Source organism: Lupinus angustifolius, chromosome LG18 (genome assembly GCF_001865875.1).
Source record: "Lupinus angustifolius cultivar Tanjil chromosome LG18, LupAngTanjil_v1.0, whole genome shotgun sequence".
Classification (NCBI taxonomy): domain Eukaryota; kingdom Viridiplantae; phylum Streptophyta; class Magnoliopsida; order Fabales; family Fabaceae; genus Lupinus; species Lupinus angustifolius.
This window is the reverse complement of record NC_032026.1, coordinates 9,367,477-9,392,475: the sequence shown is the minus strand read 5'-3', so window position 1 is coordinate 9,392,475 and position 24,999 is coordinate 9,367,477. Positions and strand designations below refer to the sequence as shown.

The window sequence follows — 24,999 nt, the reverse complement described above, 5'->3', positions numbered from 1 at the left end:
ACGTAGGACCAAAGTCAATATTGTCAGGCTCAATAATAAAAAATAAAAATATTTTGTTATGATAATTAATTTCTAAATAAATAATTGTTAAGGGTATAAAAGTCCATGTTATTAGCGAGGGTACCATTTTAATACGGGCGGACGGGGTGCTAATACCTTCCCCGATCCGTAATCGACTCCCGAGCTCAGAATCTCTGCTTAAAGACCATATTATCCTAATTGGGCTTACTTTAGAGTTTTTCTACGTTTTAACTGCAAAAAACGTAGTGGCGACTCCAAATAAATCGGAAGAGGTAGAATCGAGTTCGCCTCCTCCCAAGTCGTAGAGCCGGTCTTCCAACCGAAAATCGGGTCGCGACAGTCTTCATCATGCTCCTTGCCATGTTGAGAAGTGTTTTGTTTGCTCTTTCTGCAGTGCCATTGTGTTGAGGTGTGTAGGGAGCTATCACCTCATGAAGGATCCCTTCTTTGGTGCAAAAGTCACTGAATTGAGCTGAAGTGTATTCACCTCCACCATCTGACCTTAACTTCTTCAACTTCAGATCACATTGCTTCTCAACTTGTGCTTTAAACTTATGAAAATTTTGAAACACTTCACTCTTCCTTTTAATTAGATAGATCCATATCTTTCTTGTATGATCATCAATAAAGGTGATGAAGTATTTGTTGCCTCCAATTGACTCTTCTTCAAGAGGACTACACACATCACTGAAGACTGTCTCTAATTGTCTTCTTGCTCTTGTAGGGACATCAGAACTGAATGAGTTTCTTGCCTGCTTGCTCAATTGGCACTCATCACATAAAATTGAAGGCACTGTGATTAGTAGTAAGCCCAACACAGATTGATTTTTGCTCAAAGATTCTAAACTTCTAAAATTTAGATGGCCATACCTTTGATGCCACAACCAAGTGACTTGATCTGTGTTTGCTTGAAGGCACTTCTGGTCACCAATCTGAATTTGAACCTTGAATGTTCTGTTAGAAGATAGAGGAGCTTTTAAGATTTTCTGAGCCTTCTTATCAAAGACAGTTAATAGGCCATCCTTCATCACCATCTCATACCCTTTCTCCAACAATTGACCAAGACTAAGCAAATTATGCTTCATCTTTGGTACATACAGTACATTGGAGATGTATGATTGTTTGCCATCTTGTCTCCAATCATAACTTGCCCAACACCTTCTGCAGTTACTGAGCTTTGGTCTGCAAAGTTGACTCTACTTTTGGTAGATTCATCCAGAGTTGCAAACCAATCTCTTCTTCCTAACATATGGTTGGAACACCCTCTGTCAAGATACCAAAACTCAGCTTTCTCCTCACTTGCTTGATCCTTTCTGGTAGTGGCCATCAACAAACAATACTCTTCATCTGATTCTTGGTTGTTATGAGCCAAACCAGCTTCTTCTTCTCTATTGTTTGTCCATCTATTCATTTTGCATTCAGAAGCAAAATGACCATAGTTCCTGCACTTGTAGCACTGTAGTTTCTTTCTATCAAATTTCTTTCTACTATCTGCATTTTTTGTAGATCCCTTTGAGTCAGATTCCTTTCCTGATTTCCACTGGATATCAGTTTTTCTCCCAGAGAGTCCTTGCTCACTTGACCTCCACTTGTTATTGCCTTTTTTGCTCCACTGGCTATGAGGCTTCTTGGTGAATCTGGCTTGCAATGCTTGATCACCAATTCTCTCTGGATTTCTTTCCTTCAATCTCAACTCATGAGATTCCAGAGATGCTTGTAGCTCCTCAATCTTGAGTTCTTCAAGATTCTTGGACTCCTCAATTGCAACAACAATGTGATCATATTTGCAAGTGAGTGTCCTAAGCACCTTCTCTACTAAGCTATTCTCCTTCAATACTTTGCCACATTACCTCATTTGATTAGAAAGAGCCAAAATCTTGGTCATGTACTCAGCTACTGAATCACCATCCTCCATTTGCATGAGCTCATATTGCCTTCTGAGCTGCTGCAACTTGACCTTCTTGATCTTGGCCATTCCTTCATAGCTCTTCTCTAGACTTTCCCAAGCTTGTTTTGCAGTTTCAGCACCATTAATCTTTTCGTAGTTGGCCTCATCAACACATTGATGCAGAAGAAAGAGAGGTTTGCAATCTCTCTTTTTGGCTTCTTTGTAGATTGCTCTTTGAGCTTCAGTAGCTCCTTCCCCAATCTCTTGGTAACCATGCTGAACCACTTCAAACACTTCTTGAAAACCAAGAATGGCCTTCATTTGATTCCTCCATCGATCATAATTCTTACCATCCAAGATGGGAAGTGTCAATGAGAAACTACCATTGTTTGTCATCTCTGTCTTTTCTTCAGCTGATCACGAAAAAACTCACACAGGTCCCCTATGAAGATTCACACAGAATCCACACTCACAAAGCTTTCTGATACAACTGTTGTATTTAGGCAATGAGAAGAAAGGAAGAAAGTAGAAACAGAGGAGCAGAGGAAGGAAGAAATAGAAGTAATGAAGAAGGTTAACAATGAAGAAGTTTTTAGTAGGCAATGTATTCACTTGAGAGCAATATGAATGAAGGAATTATTCAATTTAATACAATGCATAAGCTTTTCTATTTATAGCAAGTCTTAACTAACTAACTCACTAAAAATAGTAAGTTAACTTCAACTAACAAAACTGAATTATACAATCTCAAACATTTAGCATTTCAAGTTTCATCCTGGTAAACGATATATTGTAGAAAGATTCTTAATTTGAACTTAGGTATTTTAACTCTATAAAAATGATAAATTATATAGGCTTCTTCTAAAATAAAATAAACAATAGGGGAGTTAGGGTGGGAGAGGAATTTACTGTGTTAAGTTTCTCCACCATTATCATTTGATGATGCAGTACCAAAGAAAGCAGGCACTAAGGTGTACAACAATCCTAACCACCGATTTTTTTACTGTAAAGCAATAATTGTGAAGGTAGGGTAAGATAAGTGGCATTAATATGTATAGTAACTATGCACAATTAATATTGTAGCTATATAAGAGTGCAAGAAAAGGTGAAAGATCTAAGTGGAAAACTGAAACATATTAGAGGCCATGATATCAACAAGTAATGGCTGGTATTTGTAAAACATGTGAATCACACGTTTCCCATCAATGTGGGGTCTGGTCCTTACATATAATTTGGAATAGTAATCACCAATGCCTTTAACTATTTAAATAATGATACTGCTCAAAAAAAAATCACAGGGAGAAAATAAACAAAAAAAAGGAGCGGGGAGAGATTTTCGGATGTAAAAATTCCATCTCACAAAATTGTCTCCTATGTTAATATATCCAGATCCTTTATGTGTTCATTGATGTTAGTTGATTATAATATCCATGTTTATCTCAAGTCATTTAAGTTTGAGATTTCCCTCATTTTGTTATGTTTCCATACACATGTAACAAAATAAGTTATTTAAGTATGAGGACTTCTCTAACTAATGGGTAAGTGAAATTATATCAAATGTTAATTTAAAACTTTAAATTATTATGTCTAATTTATTCATTATTTATATATTTGAGGGTTTTTTTCTACCCATATATTACTCGCACTTGAAATTCTCAACGATCTTCCACTCAAATAGAAGTCTTTAATATGTTCATTCGATTGAGCACCAGCCTTGTGAGAGGGACCAAAACAATTAGAGATCTAACTAATTGGTAATTAAGTTAAGTGCATGAGTAAATTTGACACTAGATTTTGATTTAAAACCTTAAGTATATATGTGTTTCCACACTTCTAAACATTTCAACTTGTTCAATATTTACCATTGTAAAACTTAATATCACACATATTATATTCACATTTAAAATTACCACCCACATATCTTCTAGGTGTCAGGCTCATCCTTTCCTTTCTTCTAACTGAAACAAGCTCTATAACTTTACAGTTAATAAATGTCTATGTTCTATGGGTTGGGGAAAATTTTGGGTGGAATTGCATATGTGGGTTCCACAACTCTGTTTACCTTGGAGCAGTTGAGCAACTTTAAATTAATGCATTCATTAATCCCACCACAAACTTGTTAATTGTGGTCAAAACTGTGCCCATGTCAAAGTCATTTTTAGGGAAAAGAAAAGTTGTTTATTCTTTACAAATGGCTTTTAGTGGGGAATCCACTTCCATTGGCATATATGATGATTAGGCCAGAGAAAGAAATTGATCTCCACTCTTCTTTGTGTACAGTCCCAATTTTTGTTTCGGTCCAAAGAAAAAATATCACTTAATTAAAAATAAAATTTCTTAAAAACATAAATTAATATTTTTATATTATCTAGAGTATACTAATTAGCTAGGAATATAAGAACATGTTGATTTTAGTTTTTGGGACACAGGATCTCATTCTCTTTTTTATGAGAATTTTTATTATTGTATGAAAGAGATCAATTATCTTCAATCTTATCCCTAACTATAAATCTATCGAATAAAATTGTGATACATCCTACAAACTTTTGAGTAGTAAAATGTACACATGTTAATTTTAATTAGGTATCAAAATTATTTTCAAATTAAAAAGGATTAGGGACATGTTTTAAGAAGAAAATGATCTCCATTCATATTATCTATATTATCCACTAAAATTAGTAGTCAATATGTACAAGATATTAAATATCCATATTTGAATGAACCTAAGAAACTATTATAAACTTGTTCGTAAGAAACTATTACAAATCTAAAAGACCTTTCGTCAGAAATGTCAATTATAAATTTATTCGTTTACGGCAAGCATATTTATCTAAGAAGCTATTTTTTAAGCTTGTTGGGACGAATAATTTTGGAAACTCTTTAAGAGGCAGAGAAGTGATGAATTCAGATAGAACTATAGGAAAAAGCAAAAAAGAGAAGTAAATGTTCTCTGATTAACCTGCTAGAGGATCAAAGAGAACTATTATTTGCTCATATCAGTTCAAACCATTAATATTTAGGATTTAATTCAATTGGGATTCTCTTTTGAGCGTCCAGATTCAAATTTGAGATGAAGTTTCATGAGAAAGCACTAATATCATTACTTTTGCTATTACAAGCGTCTCTCTTACCTTTTTTTCTGCATTGGAATCGTGTGACCCTGTTTTGCTCTCTTGGAAAAGTCTTTTTCTCTCTATTAGTTTAATATATGTGTAAGATATGCATAAAGATTTATATACATTTATTATAATATTTATTTTTCATTTATATTAGTTGTGTTTAAAAGTTAATTGATTATGTAGTAATCATGTAAAAAACTCTTACCCTATTAGTATATACTTTTTTTCTTATTAAAGGAGTTTAATATCTATACAATTTCATTACAAAGATTTATATAGCTAGAAAATGCATATTGAATTAGGTATTTTCATCTTATCTTCTTAGGCACTTCAAAGCCATATTTATAGTACAAGTTTTTGGTGCTTAAGAAGCAAGCTATCCCTATAACAGCTATAACTAATTTACCTGAGTTTCAAAATGTTAACTACCCACACTGGATTACATAAACTATACATGAACTATTAATTTTGTTTATACAAAAGTCCTAACACATGTGACCAAAGTGTCATGTCTATAATCTTGATTAGTTGACTTAGTGATGCTCGGAGGCACATGCTTTTGGCTAGTCTCTTGATCAGTAGGCTTAGTGATGTTAGTAGACATATGTTTTTGGCCATTCTTCAAGTCCTTGGTGATCCTATTATTGTTCGATGCCTTGAGTGAGAAATCGGAAGATTTATGCTTAATATTCAATATTCCCGACAAACTGGAGAGTAAATATTGATTACTCCCAGTTTGTTGAGTAAGTAATGGAAGGGTGAAGGATCTAAGACTTTTGTAAGGATATCAGCCAGCCATTGTGTTGTTGGAAGGAGATTGAAGAGATTTGATTGAAGGCGTTCACGAATAACATGACAATCAATGTCAATATGCTTTGTTCTTTCGTGGAAAACTGAGTTATCTGCTATGTGTTTTGCTAAATCATTGTCGCAGTATAATAGAGTTGGTTTAGTGAAGGGAATTCTGAAATTGAGAAGGAGATAAGTCAACCATTGGATCTCACATGAAGCTGCTGCAAGAGCACGATATTATGCTTTCGAGGATGAACGAGCTACAACAGTTTGTTTTTTGGATTTCCATGACACTAAGGAGTTGTCAAGGAAGACACATAAGCCACTTATGGATTTTCTTGAGTCAATACAAGTTGCTCAGTCTGAGTCACTGAAGGCTTTTAGTTGGAGAGGTGAAGTGGATGAGTAGAGAAGTCCTTGCCCTAGATTGCTCTTTATGTACCTGAGGACCCTGGTAAATGTTTGGTGATGCATAGTTGTTGGCTTGGCCATAAACTAGCTCAATTACTGAATTGCATAATTCAGGACTGGCCTTGTATTAGTCAAGTATAGTAGTTTGCCAACCAACCTTCTATAGGAGGCAGGGTCACTGTAAGGTGTTGAATCATCTTGATGCAACTTAGTGGTCTTGATGATTGGTGTTAGGGCTAGCTTGCAAGCTAGGAACCCTGTGTCTGATAGGATGTCCAGAACATACTTTCTCTGGCATAAAATAATCCCTGCATTTGATCTAGAGACTTCCAATCCAAGAAAGTATTTTATAACGCCAAGATCTTTAATTTTAAATTGGTGATGTGGGCAATTTTTCACAAGTTGTATCTCATTATGATTGTTACCTGCTAAAACTAAGTCATCCACATATATAAGTAAAGTTATAAAATGCATACCTACTGCCTTGGTGAATAGATCATGATCATGATGAGACTGTGTGTATCCCAAAGATATTAGAGTCTTGGTTAGCTTAGAAAATCATTGTCTTCCTGCTTGCTTTAATCCATACAAGGATTTGTGCAGCTTGCATACCTTGTTCTAAAATTTGCATATTACTCCTGGAGGTATCTTCATGTAGACATCTTCTTTCAACTCACCATAGAGGAAGGTATTGTTGACATCAAGTTGATGCACAATCAATTTTGTGAAGCTGCTATGGCAAGGAGTAGCCTAACAGTGGTTAATTTAACCACTAGGGCAAAAGTAGTTAAATAATATATGCCCTCAGTTTGATTGTACCCTTTTGCAACTAGTCTAGTCTTATACCTTTCTATGGAACCATCTACCTTATACTTGATTTTATATACCCATTTGCATTCAATGGGTACCTTATCAGTAGGGAGGTCAACAAGGCTCCAAATATTATTTCCATCAAGACCATTTAGGTCATCATGTATAGCCTTGATCCAATGTGGGGACTTAATGGCTTGATGGTAATACTTAGGTTCAATATAAGTGGTAATGAAGAGAACATAGCCTAAGTGTGTAGGTGAAATTAATTTGTATGACATGATAGAGGAAAGAGGATGATAGATGTGTTTTTGTTGATCTAGAGGGTTGCTAGGAGGGGATTTCTTAGAGGTTGTTAAGTTGCAATGAAAGACCTGTAAACAGGTAGGTTGTTGTCTTTGTCTTGTAGACCTCCTAAGGTTTTCATGTGATAGATTATTTGAATCTGGATCATGTGTGGTTACATTTGGTTCAATGATGTCCTCATGCCTAGTGCAGGGCATGATTTTCAGGCAAATGATCATAGTAATCAGGTTGTTCCAATAGGGCATAGGTATTGTCCATGACATTGTCTTGTATTTCCGTGACTAAAGGTTGGTAGGGGAAGATGTGTTCATGGAAGAACACATTTCTAGACATGAAAACTTCTCCTTGAGATCAAGCCATAGCTCATGAGCATTATCAATATAGACAATACTTTGTACAATTGGTTGTGTAAGGCTTCGTATGATCCATGAGACGACTATATTATTTCACCTCTCCTGTACATCATACTCTGCACTTGATGGACTTGGTGGATTGATTGATCTATTCACGAATTTGAACTTGTTTTTAGAGGACAATGTCCTCCTCATGGCTCTACTCCATGAATGGTAGTTGTCACCATCTAGTGGAAGTGTTGTCAAGATTGCTCCTGGACTTTCACTTGGATGGAGGTAGAAGGGATTTTGGATATCATTATGGTTCAAACTTACTTGCATATCATGCTCTAGTCTGTCATCCTGATGTTCTACCGTTGTTTCTGTTTGCAAGTTTCAATTTATGTTGAAGACTTTCTTCTAAAGCGCTTGATCAATCTTTCTTCTGATGTAGTGGCTCTTTGTATTGCTTGTTGACCTGAATTCTAGGCCAGTTGGTGCTTTCTTGATGGTCTTGGTCATCTTTCTTGACCAGAAGGAAGATAACACTTTGTTCTTTGTAGAAGACAATCAGAACCTATTGGAAAGAGGCTCTTGATACCATATAGCTAGAAAATGTATATTGAATTATTTATTTTCATGTTATCTTCTTAGGCACTTCAAGGCCATATTTTACAGTACAAGCTTTTGTTGCTTAAGAAGCAAGCTACCCCTATAATGGCTATAACTAATTTACCTAACTTTCAAAAAGTTAACTACCCACACTGGATTACATAAACTATTAATTTTGTTTATACAAAAGTCCTAACGCATGTGACCAAAGTGCCATGCTCATGATCTTGATTAGTTGACTTAATGATGCTATGAGGCACATGCTTTTGGCTAGTCTCTTGATTAGTTAGTTTGGTGATGTTAGCAGACATATGTTCTTGGGCAGTCTTCAAGTCCTCGGTGATGCTATTATTGTTGGATACCTTGAGTGAGAAATCAGAAGATTTATGCTTAATATTCAATAATTTATACACAGACATACATTGTTCACTTGTATTACTTATATTTAATAGAAGTTGATGATTAAATATGAGTATATACATTTTTCTCTTACTAAATTAATATCTATAATTGTGGCTTAGTTAATTCATTTCAAGTCATATATAATAGGAGAATAAAATATTTCTTTAGAAAAGATAAATTATTTCTTCTAGTAATTAAGATCGTGATATATGTTATATTTAACTATTTTCTACAAAAATATTTCCAAAAACTAAAAAAAATAAGACATATGATTTTTATAATATGAGGAAATAATTTATATCATATTCAATCATATTCTTTATTCTCATATAATAGTACATGCACTTGGCTATTCAATCATGCACAAAGTTCAATGTACTATAGTCTAATTAACTGAAGGCAAAAGAAGCATTGATGATGACATAAATACTTACTCACCATATAGTCATTTTTTCAGGTAATTGAAAGCGCATAGTGTACCTTAATTTAGAACTAGATCATCTGTCAATTGGGTATGATTTGAACAAACAACCAGAAATGACAAACTTCTTCTATACAACCATGTACTATGTCCATTTGTATACATAGGTCCAAACACCAAGCCGGTAAAATTTTCAGTAAATTAAATTAATGATGTCTTTTAATTCAATAAGATCATTACACGAAGATTCTCTCAAATTCTATAATTGTAGTTTATACAAAGGACTTAAAGACATGTGTCTGAAAAAATAAAAATGCCAGGGTAATTTATTTCATTTATTAAATACAAAATAATTAATTATAATTTTCAAAATTAAAGGAAGGTCATTGTGGTCTTAAAAGTGATCATTGTAGTTTTTGTGTACTTTACCTATATTTTTCATATAAGACAATCCCAAAGAGGCAAAGATAACATGGTGTGGTGAGCTCTCCAATTTCTCCCATATATAAGACTCAAATCCAAGATTTTGTTTAAGAAAATTATACATATATGATGACTTAAATCAATTAACTATTGATAATCATATGTGTAATTTGACACATGGTAAGACAATTCTAAATCTACAAATTAAGTTGATTCTATTAAAGAATATACTTCACCTTTCCCACTTTAAGGTAAAATACAAAAAAAACTAAGACAATTATTAAAAGTATTAAGCATTAATGTAAATAATGCATTTTTAACAAAATATCTCAAACAACTAATACTTAACATCATCCAACTCTACTTACAGAAATAAGGATAAACAAGAAAAAATGCAATGAATATTTTTTGATTTCTTAAAGGAACATGAAATTTGAACAGAAAATGTTAAAGTTACACTCAAACTGGATGGTGTAATTTGGTATTTTTGGTAAATCAAATAAAATTAATTACTCTTTTTAATATATTTTTCAATGTAGATTAAATGAAGTTATTTAGTTAAATTACATCAAAATTTTATATCAATAAAAGATCTATTAACTATATGCATTGCATATATTAAGCATGTAATGGAGTGAGTATCATATTAAAAATATAGGCAACTCACTAATAAAAGGTAGGCAATTTTAAAAATCATCTTATTCACAGGCTTTGATATTTTTAAGAACAAAAAAAAGGTATTTGCTCTAGTGCATTAATTTTAGGATCTATTTAAACTTTACATATATAATATACATTAGAAAAGAAAAGTAATGTGTTTAAACTTTACATATATAATATCATTAGAAAAGAAAAGTAATATGTATCATTTTCTATCCACGTAAAATTAATATATGCCATTTTTTGAGGAGTGTATGTTAGTTTTATATTATTTTTTGGTATAACCAAACATCTCCATCAAGTAAGGAATTACCTAATTACTTTCAAGTTGGATGTCTGGTTGTACTTATAACTAGTGTCACTCCCTTGAATCGAACCTTTGATCTAATACTTCGCTTAATAATCTAGTTAACTCTTACATCGTTAGACCAATGTATTTTCCATATATGTTAGTTTTACATGGAACATTTTTAGACTAATTTTATATATATATATATATATATATATATATATAACCACAAAATATCTTAAGGTCTACGAATCATTATTAAATCATTAATAACAATATTTGCTACCATAGGAACTTCGGGATCTGCTATATATGGTCATCCAGCAGGTCAGGGTTCCAATCATTCAAGGTTCCATTTCAATAAATAAATAATAAGTATATCTTGCCATGTCTCAGTAGTACATCTTTTATAAAATTATTCACTTTACAAATAGATTATCATGTCCATCTGTTATGAGGTTGTGAAAGCGTTTCTCAAAGTTAGTACAGATTTGTTTATGTATATGACCCCTTGACTACAACAATTGCCACAAGAGCCTTAGAAAATTATTTCAAAACAAAGGGTATAAACGATTGCTTAATAAAGGATATCTATAAGAATTAAGAAGTGTCTACAATTTTTTTTAGACTTTTATATCATTATTTTATGTGTAAAAGCATGTCTGAAGATTGATACATTTCTATCATAAATCTAACAACTTTGTACTTGTAAGATATTAATGATTTCGTATTTGAGCGTCTATAACAAATTAAGTTTAATTAAGAATTACGCTTGCTTGTTAATTACTCTTTTTAATAATTTAATTGAAAGGTTGGTCCTGCACATGGGTGAGAACCTCCTCCATATATATAAGTCAAGGAAACTTATAAAAATGTCTTATGTGCATGTAACTTGATATTTAAAATTGCTTGCATGTGAAAGACAAATCATAGGGCACTCGCAAATCAAGTTAATTGCATGTCCAAGATCCGTATCTTAGTTCCAAGACAATAACATATCTTAGACTCTACTCATGATATATTAAATACTAATAAAAAATAGTAATACTATATATTCGTAATAAAATTAATATATATTTTTTACTATAATAAAATGATATGCATCATTTTCTACCATCATTAAATTGATTTGCATCATTTCAAAATACACATGTCAATATTATATATATGATTGACAATTTTAGCAATTTATTATGGATATATAATATTTTTCATAAAAACTGTATATCTCACAATATTTCATAGTTTATGTTTTAGTCAAAAGTATAATATGTGCTTACCATATTACACATGTGAATCGGTTGACACAAGTTAATTTATCTTGCTTAATGATTTAAAGTTTGAGTCTTGAATATGCTCATGCGAGAGTTTTATCTCACGTAATAGTCTTTTTCAATTAGGATAAAATTATCTTTCATTAATGATACTTTTGATGATAGATAAAGGAGAATGGGGAAAACTTATGTCATGTACTTAAATTACATTCCCCTATCCTAATGAATGTGTACTATTGTTGAGTTCATTTTTTAGAATGGAGACATAAATATGGCCTATATTTGATTAAAGCCAAACAAACTGGAATAATACTTGCCAAAATATTTATAATATGGCTAATGAAGTCATAACAACATTAAGGCTCTTAGATTGGAGTTTAGTTACTTCAATTTATTGATGAGTGGAGTTAGTGAATGGAAGAATAAAGTAAGGTTTCTGTTTTAGTAGTTAATTAGTTGTGAAAACCAACAAGAAAACGAAAGAAACAAAATTGAAAGGGGTAGAATTTACTCTCTCTTGGACTCTTATTTCCTAACCATTAAATTAAGCCTAACTAAAATGACAAATACCAATTTCTATAAACTTATTGTAGGTTATGTATTGTATTCTTCTTGGTAAGGCAATGTTGTTAACCAGTCCAAAGTGGAAGAATATGTAACTAGAACAAAAAATCATTTTATCTTAATGATATTTCATTTTTTTTCTGGATGACCATATATTATCATATGAATAAAAATAATTATAAAAATAAAAATAATATTTTGATTGATCCGAAGCTAGAATTGATGTAACCAATCTTGTTCCTGTGGCAACCGATGCAAGAATTACAAATACAAAAATCCCCATTGTTTCTTCACTCTCTTGTCATCATCATAATCATCATCTTCACATTCATTCATCAAATTCACAACCCCTTCAATTCCACACCCCTTTCTCCACTTCTCTTATTTACACTTCCCAATTCAATGAACATCAATCTCATGTGCATGTCACGTGTCTCTTGAGATTGTTCACCTTCTTCTTCAGCTCTAACCCAAAAAAACAAATCCACCATTTTCTCTCTCTACCGACTAGTACACTTTAAAATTCCACTTCTACCCTTTTGATTACTCTTTGTAAAGTTGGAATCTTTTGCAGAAGAAGAACAAAACCCAGAAACTTTTCTCACAATGCTATGGCCAAAGATTCAGTAATCGAGCTTCTTTGATCTTTTAAGAATGGGGATTTGCACTTCTAAGCCAGATAAACCAAACCCATATGCACCTAGTGAACCAGAAGCTGAAAATGACTCTTTTGACCCTTCACAAATCCCAAAAACCCCAGCCACTCCCAGCAACCACCGCCGGAAAGATGACGTCAGCACCGGAAAGAAGTCCCCTTTCTTCTCGTTCTACAGTCCCAGCCCTGCCCGCTTCTTCAAGCAGTCTCCTTCGCCTTCTGCCGGAGGGAGCAAGAGCGCGAGCTCAACGCCGATGAGGTTTTTACGGCGGCCGTTCCCTCCGCCGTCTCCGGCGAAGCACATAAAAGCCTTGCTGGCTAGGCGGCAGGGGAAGAAATCCGCTACGGCGGGAGAAGGAGAAGAGAATGCTGGAGGTGGTGATTTGGATAAGAGGTTTGGGTTTTCAAAGGAATTCAGTAGTAAGTTAGAGATTGGTGAAGAAGTTGGAAGAGGGCATTTTGGGTATACATGTTCTGCTAGGTTCAAGAAGGGTGAGCTTAAGGACCAGAAAGTTGCTGTGAAGGTTATCCCAAAAGCTAAGGTTAATCATCTATAATATATTTAATTTCCTTTTCTGGTAGACAAAGGTTGAGGTTTTAGGCCCTTTATGTTTTAGGGATTCTTTCAGTTTCTGTAATTGTGGATTTTTGAAAATAGGCCAAGTTGTGTGGGAGTGTGGTTTTAAATTCAGGTTACTACTGCAAATGCAATTATGTTGCGATTTCGATAGTGATAAAATTTTGTCGATATGGCTGTGATTGCCATGTGTGGAGTATCAAACCTGCAATATTGCGACCACAATTATGGTTGCGGTCATGGTTTAAAACCTTGGTCTTTTGATTATGAAAATAGAGTAGCATGGGCTCTCTTACCCCAAATCCATTATACTTGTTAGGTAAATGTTGTTAAACTTACTTTTTGACCTGATGGAATATCTCCTTAACAGTTAAATTTGTCCGAGAGCATGATGTTCACAGTTCAAATGTATACATCTTGGACTTCTCTATAAGTCAATACAACTCTTGTTATGCGTTATGTCATTTTGTTTTCGCTTCTGTGCTCCTAATTAAAATTTTACACAATGAACCATATATAAATCACATATAAGTTGATAAAGCTTAAAATTGTGTTTTCAACTTCATCGTTTTGATACCAGATGACAACAGCAATCGCAATTGAAGATGTGAGGAGGGAGGTGAAAATATTGCGAGCTTTGAATGGACACAACAATCTGGTACAATTCTATGATGCATTTGAGGACCAAGATAATGTCTACATTGTAATGGAGTAAGTCCCGGGTATTTGTTTCGCTTCTAAGTCATATCATAGTTGTAGTGCTCTGGCCATCCTAATGTTTTTTTTGCAAGGCAGTTGGTATATTAATTTTAAAATTTTTGGTCGAGTTGACTTCCCATTGTTTATGCGATTTAAAAAAAATTCATGATTGACCAGATGCTATTGATATTTCAGGTTATGTGAAGGGGGAGAGCTTTTAGATATGATACTATCAAAGTAATTCATATAACAGCAGCTGTACCTTCTTTGATACAAAATTGATATGTGGATTTGCACATTGTCGCTAACTAATTTCATGGTTTATTTATTCTTAGAGGAGGGAAATACACAGAAGATGATGCAAAGGCTGTCATGGTACAGATACTAAATGTTGTTGCATTTTGTCATCTTCAGGGTGTGGTGCACCGAGATCTGAAGCCAGAGGTGAGCATTTTCAGTTACTTTTCATCCATATAGTTAAAGCCTCTGAATCTACTATATTGCCTCAGACTCATGTAATACAATAACTAAGCAGAGCATGGATGGTTACTTATATTTATATGTCAGCCTAAATTGTTTTGTAATTTCGAAATGGTTGACTGCCTCTTCCCTATCTTATTAATTACGTGTTTAATGGAGATGGGGACATGGCAGTGACTTCAGAATTGGTATCAGCCTATAACTATAAGGTCACTTTTCTTATTATGTTTTGCCGGGAAGGGAGGTTAAATGTTTATCAAGTGTATCAAAATTTTAGCATGAGGAGTGCTAGTTAGTCAGTGTCTTTAGCTGATTGGACTTTGGAATTTCTATTTTCTAGATTGTGAGGTTGAGCCTTGGCAGAATGGTAAGGTTGCTACCTTGTAAATAAGAGGTCATAGGTTAAAATTCCTAGAAACGGTCTCAGCTTGTGGGGTAAGGTTGTGTACATCAACCCTCCACAAATCCTACTGGTTGGAATCCTCATAAATTGGGTCACCCTTATCTACTTTTCTAGATTGTCTGTCTTTTCTTTCTACAGTTTTATATTATTTTTTTACCCTCCCCATAACGTGAGAGCCTTGTGCACTAGGTCGTCTTTTACGGGATTTCTGTTTGGATGTCCTCGCTTGTATTCTAACCCCTTTGCATTTTTTCATTCAGAATTTTTTGTATGCTTCAAAGGATGAAAATTCTGAGTTAAAAGCTATAGACTTTGGATTATCAGACTTTGTCAGACCAGGTTTTCCTTCACAAGTCCTTGTTTGGTTGTAGTACCTTTTCCCTCAAGAGAGCTTGGGAATATTCTAACTCTTCATCATGGTTTACAGATGAACGACTTAATGACATTGTTGGAAGTGCATACTATGTGGCCCCTGAAGTTCTCCATAGATCTTACACCACAGAGGCTGATGTGTGGAGTATAGGCGTGATGGCATATATTCTTTTATGCGGTAGTCGACCATTTTGGGCACGAACGGAATCTGGTATTTTTCGGGCAGTTTTAAAAGCTGATCCATGCTTTGATGAAGCTCCCTGGCCTACTTTATCTACTCAAGCAAAAGACTTTGTCAAGCACCTATTGTATAAGGACCCGCGGAGGCGAATATCTGCAGCTCAGGCTCTATGTGAGTTCCTTTGTTATCTCTAGTATCAATGAACTTCTAGTAAAAATTTCAAAGTTGCCAGCAATAATCTCATGTTTGCAGGTCACCCTTGGATACGAAATTACAACAGCGTAAAAGTTCCACTTGATATTTTAATATTTAAGCTCATGAAGGCTTATATGCGATCATCATCCTTGCGCAAGGCTGCCTTAAGGGTGCGTATATTTAATGTTTAGAGAAAAGTTGAACAAATTTTCCATGGTTGCTGCCTGTTGGAATAAATTACTTAATATTGATTCTGAGTCTTGTTTGAAAAGTGCATATAATCTTCACACCACAGGTGATCTCAATTTCAATTCACTTTTCTCCATTGAACTTGTAGTATTTTCGTATTTTTCTTATAAAAAAATTTGTATCAGAACAAACCGATGTATGTTCTCGATGCTTTGTTGTATATTTCTAATTTTCAGAAAACAAAATACAATGGGTGATATATATATATGCAAGATGCTATTGAATTGGAAGTTCTGATGCCAAACTATTTCTTCCTAGACCTAAACACAATGGAATATAATTCGTACTGAAATTACCTTTTTAGTTGTTAATTTATATTCATCTTTGGCAGGCGTTGTCGAAAACATTGACTGCTGATGAACTCTATTATCTGAGGGAACAATTTGCACTGTTGGAACCAAGCAAAAATGGAAGCATATCCTTAGAGAACATTAACCAGGTTGGTTGCCATATTAACATGTAAGAAATGTATTGTTTTGTTGCGTTGCATATGTTATTCTCATTCATATTTTCGGGGCAGGCCTTAATGAAGTATGCAACAGATGCCATGAAAGAGTCTCGCATCTCTGATTTTCTTTCCTCGGTAATACCTTATTCTATATGTGCATAAGCCCCATGGTTTGACTGGCTACTATCTCATACATTCCTTCTATGAAATTTCCCTTCCATGACAGCTGAATGCATTACAATATAGAAGAATGGATTTTGAAGAATTTTGTGCAGCTGCATTAAGTGTACATCAGCTTGAGGCTCTTGATCGTTGGGAACAACATGCCCGGTGTGCATATGAACTTTTTGAGAAAGATGGAAACAGGGCTATTATGATTGAAGAACTTCCTTCTGTAAGTTAAAAACACACTTCAATCACAGTAATTGTTCATACTTAATACAGCATTTACAAGAAAGAGTTTTTACAACATTTGGTTGTGTAAACAATAAGAGAGAAAACAAGAAAGAGAAAGTGTTAGGCCCTCCTTTCTTTTACCAAAAAGAAAGTTGTATGAACAAGTGAGTGAATAAAAATCAAGTGAATCTCAAAGCTGCGAATGTTACTATACACATCAGAAATGATAAGTCTCACCAAAGGAATCACTAGTGGAGCACCACCATATATAAGCCATAGACAATATCTTGCCCATAATAGGTGAAGAGGCATCGAGACAACCTTAAAATACAAACTTTCCATCCAGTCAAACATAACAATGGACTGTCAAACTAAAGAAGTAACTGCATCTGTTGCATAATCAACTGCATATACACTTTGGTGGTTTATGTCACATGGCATGCATTCAATGTAAAGAATCTGCACTTATTATTGAATCTCCATAGGATATACTGTGTTGGATTGTCTCCTTATTAATCCTAGGTATTCGCCAATAACATTTCTTCAAATGATGTTTTAGGAACTTGGACTTGGTCCTTCTATCCCCGTTCATGTTGTTCTTCACGACTGGATCCGGCACACTGATGGGAAGCTAAGCTTTCTTGGGTTTGTCAAATTATTACATGGTATATCTAGCCGAACTCTCCCGAAGGTTCAATGAAGATGTAAAGCAAAGCCTCGCCGATATGCTTTGTTTTCTCTGCTATTTGTGGCTCAGTCATATTTGAATCTGCAACTAGTGTGCTGCAACTGATGATTGTTCCCTTGATTTCTAGAGCTCTTTCATAATGAGATGCAACTCAATGATTCTTTTGAAGGCGCACAAATTGTAAAATAGTTTACACAGCAGGGAGTGATGATATGAATTGTAGAGTTAGAATTAGCTTTACCTCAATGGGTGATAATAATTTCCTGTCACTTGTATTAATGAATGCTTTTGTATACACTACACGAACTACCTTTGTGAGTCTTCTTGCTATATCCACTCTTATGTGGTTAAGGATCCCAGAAGTGAATGATTCTAATCGTGTGAAAAGAAGTATAAAATGTTGAAATGTTACCTTGTATCTGACTCGTCTTGATACAAGGTGATAAGCATGTAGATGCTGCCTTTCAGTGATTGCCCACTTAAATATAAAGCAGTGGTATTGGTGCCTTGATATCTTTGTTATGACCCTGATAAGTCTCTGCAATTCACACCTAAATTTCCACTATGTTTGGCTTAGGAGAGAAAGTGGGAGGAAAGAAAGTGGAAGGAAAGAAAGTGGGAGGAAAGAAAGTAGAAGGAAAGAAAAAATAGTAGAAAATGGGATGATAATTTGATTACATAGCATGTCTAATATTTAAAAACTAAATTTCGTCATTTCAAATTACATCAATATTTTTTGTGATAATATTAGTTAATATTTTTTAACTAACATGTAAATTATAAAGTTTAAAATAGGCAATTTTGTTTATAAAATTCAATGAAAATCATTAATATCCTATATTTCTTCCCACAAATGTATCTAAAGAAATCATAACTCATATTTGATAACTACTTTTAGATTTCTAATCATCTTACTTTCACACATTAGCATTTTTTTATTTATAATTTATTTTTTATTTGTCATTTTATGTGATTTTAAGAAATTATGATATTTTTTACTATATTTTTATTGAACATGTATAATTACTATTTATTTTGTGAGCTCCTAAGTAATGAAATTAAAATTAAGTAAACTAATTTTACATATAAATGGATATAGACAAAGAAGTTTTCTATTGTATCTATTTTCATCTAGGATATAGTTCTTTCAATTCATTTATGGTGTAAGAACAAATTTGTAATTTTCTATAGTTTTCTTTCCTTTACCCATTTTCTTTTCAAAGTAGGGGAGAAAAGTTTTTTGGTGGGGCCATATATATTTTTTCTTTCCCTCCTATTTTATGTTGGAACCAAATAATGGAAAATAATATTTTCCAATCCTTTTCTTTCTTCTCATTTTCTATAGAATCAAACATAACTTTAAAGTTCTGGTGGAATATATATATATATAGAAAGCTGTAATGTTAATAATAAATATTAAATACTGCTATCAATTAAAGTTCATGAAATAAAGATTGCCTACGTGTATACATAGAAAGTGATCCTAGTAAAAACAAATTTTAATACAAGAAATGAGTACAATTAATATGTATTGTTGAATCTTATTTGAATTGTCAAAATTAAAAGATAAGCGCAAAATATTTTTAAATAATTATGTGACTAGTAACTAACTTTAAAATTTAACCATTTATATATATTTGCATGATACTGATTAATTGATCTAATAATTTTTATGAGAATTATTCTCACTTAGTTATTCTTATTTATATATATATAAATAAATAAATAAATGAGATTCTCAAATAACTTATAAATTTAACGAATCAAATTCTATTTGACTCAAATTTATCTTATTTAATAAGCTTAATTTCAACATTTTTGACTCATAAGCCAAATTTATCGAATTAAATAATAAGTTAAGTTTTGAATGAATATTGAATAGTTCAATTTATTTTCAACCTACCTATTTGTAAGATATGCATCAGAAGTTTTTTTATTTTTATTTTTTTCCAAAGCCCAGTCAACTATTTCTACACTCACTCTCAAACACCCACACTATTAGCGACAGCAGTCTCCACCCACTGACAGCTTCAACGAGCCCCAGCGGTTTTTAAGGTGGAATGGTAGCTCTCTGCCAGTTTTGGGGGCTTTCATTGTCAGCAACTTCAAATAATACTTCAATGTTGACCTCTGATTTCAGACTTCAGTGCTCTTTGCAGTTGAAAAATGCAGGTCTAAACTTCATAGGCTCAGCTTTCCCTTCAAGCCCAATTCTTTTAAATCATTTGGAAAATAAATATTATTAGAAAAGAAGGTAGAATATTAAAGGAGGATAAGAAACACTCATAGGGATAAAAGAAAACCCCAGAAGCTAAGCAAAAGGATAATGCAACAAAGCATGCCTACCTCTCTACATATCTACCAAATTAAAATCACCAAAAATACCATGGGTTTTGCACCAGAGCGAAGCCGAATAAAAAGTAAATAAGAAGTGACCCTTGCCTGTACACAATCAAGAGCCAAAAATGTGTCATTCAAGATTCTATTGTTCCCCTCCAACTAAATACATCAAAGGATTGCAAACAAGAGCATTGTCATAGGATTTTACCATCTTTATGACTGCCAAACACAATTAAATTAGTAAGCAGGAAAGAGTGTAAGTCGATAGAACAGATCGAAGACTCCTGAAAGATATCAAACAATCTATTCCAAAGCACCTTTGCCGTGTAGCAATATAAAAAAAAGATTTCCACTTTCAGAATCTGAACCACACATGCACGTATTAGGAGATAAGGCAGTCAGAGGTTTGCGCTTATGGAGCATAACATTGGTGTTAAGTGTTAACCCTATTAAGAACAACAGTCCAAACAAAGCTATGGCCATCCAAATGGGCTTTCTCCAAAAGAAAATTGAAGGCTTCACAATGCCCTTGCTGGGCATAAGCCATTAAAAGTCGTAATCGACCATGGTGGTTGGTGTGACTACAGGTTTATGGGAGAAGATGGTGTGATTGTGGTTGGTGTGACGACACTGTTTTAGATGGCAGTGCATCAGAGAAAATGCTGGTGGTTAGGGTGGGTTGCCAATGGTGGATCGGTGGTCTTGATGTGGGATATCCACAGCACAGGGACCTTTGCACGATTTCCACATTACCGGACTACAGGTACCCAGTTTTGTTTTCGACCATTGATTACTTATGGCCCAAAATCAACAGCTGTAAGCCTGCAAGAGCAACGTGTTCACAGTTGACAAGGCTGTGCACTGTAAATTGACCCAAAGAGGATCTGTTTACAATGCTAAAAAACACTACCTTGGCCACTTCAGTTGATTAGCATTCCCTAGTTGTATGTGTGTTGTAATTTGCTATTGCTACACAAATATGAAGAACCCCTTCCAAAAAAAGACACTATGAAGTCTGTTTATCTTATTGAGCTAAAAATAATCATAACAATGGGAGAAACATGTTCCATTTTCAACCTCTAACTTCTTTCTACAACCAACAACACAGTAGTTTCCATATACTGTCATGTTTGGTTGGAAATGTTGGACTGAGAAATGCAAGCGGAGAATGCCTATTCATCTACCAATAGAATAACATTCAAGCAGCACTCTATTCAATTGGAAATCTACGAATAAATTTCATTACATCAGCGACAATTAATCCTTTTTAGGAGGAAAAAAAGAACACTATAGTAGAAACCAACCTATAACTATTTGCCACATGATATGGAAGTAAAGTGGTTAAGGGTGAGATCGGGGGAGAATGTAAAACAAATACGAACCCAAATGGTGAGAGTGTTAAGCTTTGCCATTAGAGTTAAACTTCTGTCAGTACTTCGTAGTTCTCCACATACACAAATCACCAACTATTCTAGTTCTACTACTCCTATAACTAAACATGAGGTCATAAATTATTAAAAAGTACAGTGATTCACAATTGCAAAATCATGCTTACAATAACTATCTTGAGGAAAGCTTTTGGTGCAAATCATCAGCGAGAGCTTGCCTCAAACTTTCTCCAAAGAAATAAAATGACTTCTCGCTATCCAGCACCCGAGGCTGAGGACCACTCTCATCAGGTTCCTTCCACAGCTCCGGTTCTGGCTCCCTCGCAATCTGGCACAAATTATGCAAAACACAACACGCTACAATCGTCTGCGGCGCGTGATTAAGTCCAACATTCAAATCCTGAAGTATCTTCCACCTCCCTTTAAGCAAACCAATCGCATCCACCATGACAGACCTCCCTTTCATAAGCATTCCATCAAACAAATTCTGCGCAGGACTCCCCATCCCATTCGGGGAAAATGGAGTCAACAAAAACGGCAACAGAGGGTAACACCAATCACCAACAACATAAGGCCTAACATGATGACCCCTAACATTAATCACCTTGTCCCAAACAACATCACTTGACGTAAGCCGATTATACAGCACACTATCTCTAAAATGAGTAGCATCATCAGTTCCACCCGGTGCCCTAACACAAACATCCCAGAAAATCTTCTTATGATCCGAAACAACCTGAAGGAGCACCGAAGGGTACCCGAAGCGACACCGATAAGTTAGTGGTATTCTATTACTACTAGTGCTATGTAATTTAACCGGCGTGGTGTCAATGGCACCACACATGTTAGGGAGTGAGGTGAGTTCCTCAAATGCTTGTGTAATTTCGACGAGTCTGCGGCGACCAACGGGGATTTTAATGAATTCCGGGTAGAGTTTCGTGGCGAGTAGGCGCGTGACCATGTTGGTTATCTTGGAGACAAGGTAAGGGTCAAGTGAGTAACGGTTAGCAACGGTTTTAGCAGAGAGACCATGTGCGAGACGAGAGAGAACCATGGCGACGGCGTAATCGGAGGGGAGTGAGAGGTTGGAGAGTGCGATGTGGGGTTTGAGTTTCTCGACGACGGTGGTGAAGACAGGGTATGAGAGGCCATAAAGGGAGCGCCATTGAGCGTCGCGGAGAGGGGGTTCAAGGGACCAGATGTGTTCAGTGGAGAGAGCGCGGAACGCCGAGACGGAGTAGGAGGAGGAGGACGTGGTGGTGGTGGTGGTGGGAGGAGGGGTGGTGGTGGTTGATGGGGTGGGGGATTGGGTGGAGGCGATGTAGGAGAGGACGGAGGCGATTGTAAAGAAGAGGAGAGGGGCAACGGAGGAGGAGGAGAGGAGGGAGGTGGGGGAAGTGGAGGAGGAAGGGGAGGAGGAGGTGGTGGTGGCGGTGGTGGAGGAGAGAGTGTCGGTGAGAAGGGAAGTGGTGGGGTCAAGGGAGTTGTGGAGGTTAATGAGATTTGAGAGCATTAGTAGGAATGATTGATCCATTTTGGTTAATGTTTGAAATTGAAACCCTAATGTTTTTCCGATCTTGGAGAAGATGCTGTTTTTTATTTCTTATTTTCTAATTTGGATGGGAGTGGAATGGGGGAATTAAGAGGAGGGCGTTGCATCTGTATGTACTTGTGTTACTCATGATCAATAGTTCTGCACACACTACTTGCTTCCTCAATCTTTTTTCGCCTTTACTTTTTATTGTCTTAAGGCCAAAAAAGACAATAAATAATAGCTCAAGAGTAGAAATAAATAATAAGACATTGTTTAATTAATCAATTATTATAGTTAATATGAATATAAGGTTGGTATTAAGAATATTCATCCACAAGATACTCGAGGTTAAGGGAAAATTTTACAAGATATATTATTGAGAGTGATTCTCAAGTGACTATTAATTTAGTCAATGATGAATGTGATCATCTTCACCATGTTACGTTGGTTAACTTGGTTGAAAAGTGATTGGATAATTAAGGTGGAGTTTGGTTGAAATAGAGTTAGAGAAGAGATACGAGAGGGAGAGAGAAGTAGAAGATAAATGAGAAATTTCTTCCCTTTGGTTGAGATGGGAGAAAAAAGGGAGAGAGGAAAAAAGTGGGTGAGCCCACAAAAAAAATTTCTCTCCACTTATGAGGAGAAAGTGAAAAGAGAAATATATACTTTTTACTCGGACAATGATCTGTTGTCTCAAATTGTGTCGCAAACTATGTCACAAATCATATCAATTTAAAATGTTAATTAAAATTATAATAAAATTTATAATTTAAAATTATAACATTTATTTTTAATTAATAATAAAACAACATTTTTCTCTCTCTTTTCTTTATTCTAGAGATATTTTTGTAATTTAAACTACATCACTACTTTCTTCTCATTTTCTATCCAATCAAACAAAAGAAAAAAAGAAAAAAAATATTTTTTTCTATTCATTTTCTCTCATTCCTCTCTTATACCAAACATCATAAAAATTCACTCTATTTATTCTTTTTCTCACCTTTTTCTTTCTCACATATTTCTCTATTCTTATTTTATCTTGTCAACCAAACAAAGTATGTGTTCATATTTATAAAAAAAGTTAATCCAGAGGTTGATTGTTTGGCTAATTTGTCATATGAAATGGAGCTGGACATTCACATGTTGGATCTTCCTCCTACAAGATGCTGAGATATGATGCTTTTCTTTGATGTACATGAGTATATTTTCTAAGATACGTTCTAGTTTAGTTTGTTTTCTTGTAGTTTTTGCCCCTCTAAATAAGCAAACAAATTATTTGTTCAGCTAATTAGCCTATTTATGATGTTTTACCCGAAGGCCCAAACCTAAATTGGGTAGGGATTTGAGTTTTATAACTATTTGAAAATTCATAAACCCACTATTTTTCAAAAAAATGCTAAAAATAGTCTTTTCTCTATTTGAGACATTCATCTCGCATATTTCTCAACTATCATGTCCTCTTTCTCACAAACCATCTTCTCCTAACCCCATTACTTCATCATCCTTATAATTTTAAAACCTAAAACTCAATAAATAAAATTGTGTAGAAATCATAATTAAGGGTGTTAATTTTGTCCACTTTTATAACACATAATTAGCTTGTTTGATTCTACTTTTCTAATAGTCTTATCAAATGTGACATTAATTATTTTCTGAGGCCGGTGAACGTATTCGTTCGAAACTTCACTCGTTATTTAACTCTATAAATTTGGTTCATGAACCAAATGGGTCGAATTTGAACTATAAATTGGGCTCGTTAAATAAACGAGCCGAATTTGAGTTGAACACAGTTCGACTCGTTAGGTTCATAAGTCAGCTCAATATATATATATATGTATATAAAATGAGTGATTCGTTTACACTCAAGTTAAGTTACATTAGTTATAGTCAATTTCAACCATTCATTTTCTTAAATCTAATGGATCAAGTGAGTGAAACTTAAAAGTTATTTAAGATTTATTTTTCTCTATCTCATCATTTATTTCACTAACTCATTTGGTCCGTTGAATTTAAGAAAATGAATGACTGAGATTGTGGGTAACTAGTGTAACTTAACTTTGGTGTAAATGG

General features: G+C 34.4%; 2 protein-coding genes and 1 long non-coding RNA gene across 4 annotated transcripts; 1 reads left to right on the top strand and 2 right to left on the bottom strand.

Annotated features, from left to right (window-relative positions):
* Positions 12,617-17,967, top strand: LOC109333168 (CDPK-related kinase 5-like). Of its 2 annotated transcripts, XM_019568492.1 has the most exons (11): positions 12,617-13,521; positions 14,137-14,267; positions 14,451-14,492; positions 14,591-14,699; positions 15,399-15,477; positions 15,566-15,862; positions 15,944-16,056; positions 16,467-16,574; positions 16,656-16,718; positions 16,810-16,977; positions 17,539-17,967. In XM_019568492.1, exons 1-11 carry the CDS (start codon positions 12,979-12,981, stop codon positions 17,677-17,679), a joined length of 1,794 nt encoding a protein of 597 aa, XP_019424037.1. In that variant the 5' UTR covers positions 12,617-12,978; the 3' UTR covers positions 17,680-17,967. The 2 variants fall into 2 exon arrangements, with proteins under 2 accessions (XP_019424037.1, XP_019424038.1); XM_019568493.1 differs by lacking the exon at positions 16,656-16,718.
* Positions 17,725-18,167, bottom strand: LOC109333169. Its single transcript, XR_002105984.1, has 2 exons — positions 17,978-18,167; positions 17,725-17,930 (listed from the first exon to the last, which is right to left on the bottom strand). It is a non-coding gene; the product is annotated as an uncharacterized LOC109333169 (long non-coding RNA).
* On the bottom strand, positions 21,230-23,109 carry LOC109332233 (A-agglutinin anchorage subunit-like). The gene has a single exon (XM_019567146.1). It carries the CDS (start codon positions 22,927-22,929, stop codon positions 21,568-21,570), a length of 1,362 nt encoding a protein of 453 aa, XP_019422691.1. The 5' UTR covers positions 22,930-23,109; the 3' UTR covers positions 21,230-21,567.